At 26.4% G+C, this 8398-nt stretch overlaps 1 protein-coding gene across 2 annotated transcripts; it reads left to right on the top strand.

Annotated features, from left to right (window-relative positions):
- Nucleotides 1–831: 831 nt before the first annotated feature.
- On the top strand, nt 832–6237 carry LOC122628023 (probable cytochrome P450 301a1, mitochondrial). Of its 2 annotated transcripts, XM_043809818.1 has the most exons (12): nt 832–853; nt 982–1036; nt 2046–2130; nt 2232–2584; nt 3621–3737; nt 3828–3904; nt 3996–4197; nt 4314–4476; nt 4591–4760; nt 4861–4939; nt 5022–5225; nt 6103–6237. In XM_043809818.1, the coding sequence occupies exons 2-12, from the start codon at nt 1014–1016 to the stop codon at nt 6208–6210; spliced, it is 1581 nt and encodes a 526-aa protein (XP_043665753.1). In that variant the 5' UTR covers nt 832–853; nt 982–1013; the 3' UTR covers nt 6211–6237. The 2 variants fall into 2 exon arrangements, with proteins under 2 accessions (XP_043665753.1, XP_043665754.1); XM_043809819.1 differs by lacking the exon at nt 832–853 and having other exon boundaries at nt 1009–1036; nt 2048–2130.
- The last annotated feature ends 2161 nt before the right edge of the window (nt 6238–8398 follow it).

Below are 8398 nucleotides of genomic sequence, written 5' to 3'. Positions count from 1 at the left end.
TTTTCAGGTAATATTATTTATAAATATACGCGAACATACACATACATATACACATAGATGCATGTATCTTCGTCATTGTTTTCAAGTAATGTTCATATTTTTTGTATTCGTGAATGATAAATGAAAATATTGAAGAAAAAACAATATAAAGAAGAAATGTCAAACTATATTAATGGAACGTTTGATACGTCCCATTAAAATTGTTTTCTACTCAACGCTTTTCTTATCTATTAATAATATTATTAATATTTATTGATAATGTAATAAAAAAAAGGAAAAAAGACAAAGAAAAATAAAAGAAAGAAAGAACATAAGACGATAATTATTTTTCGTCATTTTTTTTGTAAATCGCATACTTCTTATATCTCTTTCTCCCAAAAAGAGCGTATTTTATTTTACTAGAAAAAATAAAAACAGGTATCTCTAATTAAAAAACAGCCAATTTCCATTTCGTATTTTGCATAACGCTTATATTCGTTCTGTATTAAAATTAGAAATAAAATCATAGAAAGAAAGAGAAATATATATATATATGTGTGTGTGTGTGTGTGTAGAGAGAGAGAGAGAGAGAGAGAGAAAGAACGAGAATGAAAGAGAGAAAGAGAAAGAGATAAAGAGAGAGAAAGAGAGAGTGAGAGAAAGGAGGAAAGACAGAGAAAATAGATAAAAAAGTGGGAGGTATATCCGTTCAGACCTTTCGGTTCTCTCTTCTTCAATGTAACTCCTCCATCAGCAACAAGTCTTCTGCGAAATATTGTATTGTTTTGTAATATGTTTATATTATATTATTTTAAATGAGTACTTGACGATAATATCGTGTGTATAAGTGTTAGTTTATCGCTTATGTATATGTGTATGTGTACCTCTCTCTCTCTCTCTATATATATATACATTTGTGTATATATATATATATATGTATATGTATATGTATGTAAACATATATTAAAATTGTATATACATAAATATATAAAAATATTTTAGCTGGACATCTTTAGAAAATCTGTGCGTTTCTAATGGAGGTACAGTTAAGTGCAAGGTATGATTTATTATTTTATTCTTTTCGACAAAACATTTATAACAACGGGATATTTATAACTACTACCATAAAAATAAAATAGAATGTCAGGTAGTCGAATGGTTTTCAATAAATCTTCTTAATAGGGGAAAATTTTGAAAACAAAATATAATTAAAATTATTTTCCTGAGAGTTTTCAAAGGGAATGAGGATGGAACGTTCCATAAATTGAACATTTCTAATCTTAAGTAGGACATTGTAATTTTACTGAACGTCACCTCGTTATTAACGTAAATTTTGTTTACATTGTTTACATCAGAATATTAAATTGCTATTTGAAAATAGAAAATTATATTATTTTATTTCAATATAAATAATTTATATTGATATTTATTATAATTTGAAAAACAATGTTCTTTTTCAATAAAAAACAATATTCTTTTTAAATTTTATTGGAATAATTCAGGTATATTATTTTTTTTAAAGAATTTGTTAATTAAAAATAAAAGAGAAAAAAAAAGAAAACAAATTTATTTAATATAAATAATTCATTATAGAATTTGATAGACCGTCTTAAGAAATGTTAATTATATTTCGAGGCTTCTAAAAATAGTGTCATGTTTCGTGACTTCCTTTTATTATTGAGAAGTGATACTGTTAGACGTTCGTTTCAAATTGGTTTAAAGAGAAAGCGAAGTTTCCCTGATCGGAATCCAACGTAGATCATATGAGAAAGGAGTAGCATACAGATTATCGTTCACATTTTTTTCAATGAAATTAGTATATAATTTAAAAAAAAAAAAAAAGAAAAAAATAAGTAAAACATTTTAAATAATGAATATTCAAAACAACGATAGTCACGATTTTTTAGGCACTTCCGGTAGTATGATAAAAAATCAGTCATTGATGCTCGATCATTAACAAAGATGATTATTATAATTATATTATTATTTGATTTCCTTTTATTTTTAATAAAAAGTCGCGATCATCTTCATTTTTACGTCAATACAATCTCCCATTACGTTCGTAGAGTCAGCCGACTTTTGCGGTTGAGCACTTCTGTGTGCAAGAGATGCAAGAAAGATATACTTTCACGGATGTTGTATACTGAAACGGTAAATCCTGCTGTACAATAGATTAAAATACATTTTATTTTATATCAGTTATATGAATTGTTATCGCACACGTATCAAATAAAATTTATATAATTTTTTAGTGTACTAATGTGAATCTGGAATTTAATATAAAACCTTATGATAAAATACCAGGACCAAAACCAATTCCAATATTGGGTAATACTTGGAGAATGCTACCATTGATAGGGGAATATGAAATTTCGGATACAGCAAAAATAAGCAGACTTTTTTATGAAGAATACGGAAAGATCGTTCGTTTGAGCGGTTTGATAGGTCGACCGGATTTACTTTTTGTTTATGATGCAGATGAAATTGAAAAGATTTATCGTCAAGAAGGGCCGACACCTTTTAGACCTTCGATGCCTTGTCTGGTTCATTACAAAAGTGTTATTCGCAAAGATTTCTTCGAAGATATTGGCGGCGTTGTTGGAGTGTAAGTAAAAACTAAAAAAATTCATTTTTTATGATGTTTTAATTTTTGATACATGAATTTTATCTCATCGAGTAAATATATTCTTAAATCGTTAATTATTTATTCGAATTAATATACTTTTCCACCGTTGAAACTATAGCATTTAAAATGATTTATTTTTTTAAATAATTATTCTTTTTAAGATATAGCTATTTCGATAAATCAATATGAGACATTGTCAGTTTAATAAAATTAATAAAAATATTTAAAAATAATAATAATTTACAAAAAAAAAGAAGAAAATAATAAAAATATGAAAACCAAATGAGATAAAATGAAATAAAACTAAGAGCTATAAAAACAAAAAAAAGCAAATTCAAACGGAAACAAGAAATTATTTGTTGAATGAATACCTATAAAATGTTTAAATAATATTGGGTTGTCTAATAATTAATATCGAAATTTTTAATATAAAAAATACTAATGTAATTTATTTAGATATCAAATACTATATATTTTCGATAAAAACATACTAATGTTATTATTAATTTAAATAATAAGCTATTAAAAACTCTGACATTAATTATTAATTAATCTGATAAAAACAGACAATGTCTATTATATTACCTTTTTATACACATATGCATACACGCATACCTTCCCATACACCTGTCCTGTTACACATACACATTCTTTTACCTAATTAATATTTACCTAATTAAGTTATTACCCTGGATTTAATTAAGTTATCTATTTAATTAATATACATATTTAAATAATCTACATAATTAAATTTTATTATTTTTTGTATATATTTAAATACTGCATTTATATATATATATATATATATATATATATATATATATGTATGTATATATATAAAATGTTGAAATATGAGATTATATATACATACATATGCATCTTATACATATTTCAAACAAAAATACAAAAATTAATCATTAAGTAAATAAATATTTTTAAATTGTTGAAATATTATATATCACTAATTGTTAAAGTTATTAAAACGTGAAATTATAATAAATCAATATTTATGCAGACACGGTGAGCCATGGAAAAAATTTCGTACACGTGTTCAGAAACCGGTTCTACAGCCACAAATCGTGAGGAAGTACATAACACCGATTGAAACGGTCACAAGCGATTTTATAAAGAGGTATTATTTAAAATTATTTAGAAAAAAATTCCCATATCAAAAAAGATTATTTAGTTTTATGAAGGTTACAGAAAATATATATGTTTACAGGATACAAGATATTCAGCAAGAAAATGGAGAATTACCGGGAGATTTCGATAATGAGATACATAAATGGGCATTAGAGTGTAAGCGTTATTTATATAAAATTTTTATTTGTTATATTATATAATCGTATTTTTTCAAATGATTGTGATATACGAGTACATTTATATGCAGGTATAGGACTCGTTGCCTTGGACGTACGATTAGGTTGTTTAGGTGGATCCCTTGTCCCAGATTCTGAACCACAAAAGATTATCGATGCTGCTAAATTTGCTTTGAGAAATGTAGCTGTTCTTGAGCTGAAAGCTCCTTTCTGGAGATATATACCAACTCCTCTTTGGACTCGATACGTTCGTAATATGAATTACTTTATCGAGTACGTTAATCTAATCTTAATAAATTGCTATTACTTTTTTTTTTTTACTCTCTTGTCTACGTGTTCTTTTTTTTTTTTGTTTTTTCTATTACAAAGTATGATAATTTCGATTTCAGAGTATGTATGAAATACATCGATGCTGCGACTGAAAGACTTAAAAAAAAAAAGTATACCAACGAAGAAGATCATTCTTTGGTAGAAAGAATTCTAGCGACCGAAGCTAATCCTAAAGTAGCTTATATTCTCGCTTTGGATTTAATTTTAGTCGGAATTGATACGGTATGGGGAAAAGAAATAAGAAAATAATTTAATACTTACTTAATCGCATCAAATATTTGTTATTACTTATATTAAAGAAAAATTTGAATGTCCCTATGAAAATCATTATTTTAGATATCAATGGCAGTATGCTCAATATTGTATCAACTCGCGACAAGACAAGAGGAGCAAGAGAAAGTTTATCAAGAGTTACTTAAAATTCTACCTAATCCAAATACTCCTCTCACTATATCGCATCTCGATCAAGCAATCTACACAAAGGCTTTCATTCGTGAAGTTTTCAGGTAAATTACATACATATATATTAAATGAAAATAATAATAATTGATCTTTACTATTCCTATTTTATATTTTTTAATAAATATCTATATACTCATGTTGTAGGATGTATTCTACTGTTATTGGCAATGGTAGAACATTACAAAATGATACCATAATATGCGGTTACAAAGTACCGAAAGGAGTAACTATCGATAATTTTTTTAATCAATTTAATAATAGTATTAATAATATCTTACATTTATGATCATAACTATATATCGTAGGTTCAAGTTGTGTTCCCTACAGTCGTAACTGGAAATATGAAAGAATATGTAAATGATGCAAACATATTTAAACCATCGAGATGGCTTAAAGCTGCTGCCGATCAAAAGCTTCATCCGTTTGCTTCACTACCGTACGGATATGGTGCACGTATGTGCCTTGGTAGAAGATTCGCTGATCTTGAAATGCAAGTGCTCCTAGCGAAAGTAAGTGATTTCAAAATGAAGAAAGATTTTATTTACTGCGTTTAATAAAAATTATTTTATTAAAAATATTTATTAAATCAATTATATTTTTAATAAAAATAGTAAATAAAATTTTTCTTCAGTTTTTGTATAAAAAGTAGGACAAACTATTGCATCAACCCAATGTGTGTGTGTGTGTGTGTGTGTGTGTGTGTGTGTGTGTGTGTGTGTACGTACGTATGTATGTATGTATGTATGTATGTATGTATGTATGTATGTATGTATGTATGTATGTATGTATGTATGTATGTATGTATGTGTATGTGTGTATATGTATATATATACAAAGTCCATAAATATCCGAGCAAATATCTTGCAACTGGATAAAGTTACAAGAAAGTTTAATGAAAAAAATTTACACGGTTCGCGAGTCAACTACAAAGTGCATGTAAAAATTTTTTTTTCTTTTTTTTTTTTTTTCATTCGTGAACTTTTCACGATTTATGAAAATCAACGTAGTTTTTATTAAATAGATACAATTTTATTAAATGCATATAATTTTCTTTCTTTTGCATATTTATCATTTGTAATCAAATTATATTAAATATTAAAGTATGTAATTGCTTTTTCGTATCAGAATTTAAAAAATAATCGTTAGATTATATAATATTTTGGAGTCGATTACGTCGAACATGGATTGTTAAAATTTTCAACTAGTCAAAACTACTAGAAGTATAAATGTATAGTATGAAGTATGAATTATAGTGCAGCATGAATCTGTTAATTGGTTGTTGTAAAATATAGATTATTTTAATTATTGTGAAGTTTTTTATTAATAATGAGCAAGAAGATTCATATATATCATTTTACAATGATGCTTCTATGTTCTATGTTTCAGCTTATACGATCATACAAGTTAGAATATCATCATCAACCATTAAAATATAAAGTTACATTTATGTATGCACCAGATGGAGAACTAAGATTTAAATGCATTAAAAGATAGTATAATATTTGAAAACTTTATGCAATATTGATGAATACATAAAAAATCAAAACATTCTATTTTAAAAAATATCATATATTCTTAAAAGAATATAAAAAATTATAAAAATTAAAAAAATTGTAAGAATTTTTTATAAAAAAATTATAAAAATTGTATTGCTTTTTATTTAAAATTGATTGGCTAAAAGAGATATGCACTAATGGATATTTAGTCATAATCAAATAAATTTTAATAGATTTTAATTTTCACAAAATTTTCACGAAACATATTATGTTCTGTTCATCTTGCATTCCTCTTAATTCCCAAAGAATAATAAAAAAATATTTATTCCTATAATCTTTCTACTAAAAAAAGAAACAATAAATATCTGTAAGTTAAAAATTTTCTTCTAAAAATTCTGATTTGATTTTCAATTGAAACTTATTAATTAAATTAAAAAAAATAAATAAAAAGAATTAAAATTTTTAATATTTACATTTGTTAGATATATTAAATGAATGCTCCTGTAACAAATAATATATTTATAATAAATATGATATATATATATGTATGTATATATATATATATATATATATATATATATATATATATATATATATATATATACGAAAAAGTGTAATATACGTTTGATTTATTTTATTTGTTCCTGTCGTAAACCGGATAATTTTCAACAAAGCACTTTTACCATTATGAATCGGGATATTACCAATACGAGTAAATAGTTATTTAAGAAGTGAAACCTATACGGTTTATTTTATTATATTGTACATACGCATATAGTCTCATACGCTGTATATATAAATAGTACATGTAAAATAGAAACTAAAGATGAACTTCGTGACGATAAATTTTGTAATGACAAATAATTCGTGCTCTTATATAACTATTTCTAATTTAATTCTTTTCTTACTAAAAATAACCGAAAAAGTAAAATTTCCAAGCAATAATTAATTGAGAGTTCTTCGGAACGTATTATTACGTGAAAAAATTAACCTTGCTTCGCATTATATATCAGATAAGATAAACAATATCCTGTTTTCATGTCTAGTGTGTGTTTTAGCTTACAAAATAAACTATACAACTCTTTATTGAATTGTTGATAAGCGTAATAATTAGTATCACGATTTCTCCAATAGATGGCGACTTAATTAAACGTAGCGTCGGAACGTATTTAGAGATATTTGAAAATGTCATTATACGTACTATTACGCCTACACTGACCCTAAACTTAAAGTACAACTATATAACCATAAAAAAGCGATATCTTCTCCTTTGTAAAATTTTAATGGGAACCTACCCTAACCAATAAAAGAATTAGATATGTTTTATCATAAATATGAACAAAGACTCCATTGTACAAAGAGAAACGTGTCTAACAATGGAAAGCGAAGGAACAATGGATGTCACAAAGATGTGAGACACGTGCGTTGAGTCCACAAAGCCTCATCTCTACCACGTAACATTCCAAATTCCCGCAGCCGCCATTGAACATCTCTGCCGCCATTTAGGGGGAGAGCTACGACTAGCCAATGACAATACCGCGGGAAATCGCTCCTCGCTGATTGGTCAAAACTCCTTATTTAACAGGCCGTACACGTCGTCTCGACGATTATTATTGTTTAGATTATTGTTAGATTGCTCGACGATTATTGTTATTATTATTCGGATCATTTACTACGAGTATTGTTCAGATTATTATTGCTCAGATCACTTTGTTATATTTTCGTTAGACTATTCTTACTTAGATTATTTTGATGTATTAATTACTACGATTATTATTACTATTGTCTTGGATCAAATATTATTCTTATATCTATTGTTATTATTTTAAATAAATTGAGCATTATTAAAACAGTCTAAGTTAATAATCTCGGTTATGTCTACGGAAGCGACTCGCTCTTCCAATTCTTATAGACACAAATCTCTATTTTAATTTTATTTACAAATCGTTTAAATACGATCGAGGAATTCGTTCTCTGCCGCACAATCGGTAAATTCTTTGTACGATTTTACCGCCAATTAATTCTACTTTCTTCTGGAGCCGATCCAATCGAGGATAAGGGAATTAGCCTATCCGGCAATAAATATATTCAATCCACCAATAGAAGAAGTGAATTCTAGCGTCGAGTATCCGTCAACCAATCCTCATCCTCGAAATAAAGATAAATCGTAGTATTCTCATTTGCCA

The sequence above is a fragment of the Vespula pensylvanica genome, chromosome 3 (assembly GCF_014466175.1).
Source record: "Vespula pensylvanica isolate Volc-1 chromosome 3, ASM1446617v1, whole genome shotgun sequence".
Taxonomy (NCBI): Eukaryota; Metazoa; Arthropoda; class Insecta; order Hymenoptera; family Vespidae; genus Vespula; species Vespula pensylvanica.
This window is presented reverse-complemented; position numbering and strand designations above follow the sequence as displayed.

Coding starts and splice junctions, on each gene's coding strand:
- LOC122628023 (XM_043809818.1), top strand. CDS start 1,014: ATGGAGGTACAGTTAAGTGCAAG. Junction 3,738..3,827: donor ACAAGCGATTTTATAAAGAG/GTATTATTTAAA, acceptor ATATGTTTACAG/GATACAAGATATTCAGCAAG. Junction 4,761..4,860: donor TTCATTCGTGAAGTTTTCAG/GTAAATTACATA, acceptor CTCATGTTGTAG/GATGTATTCTACTGTTATTG.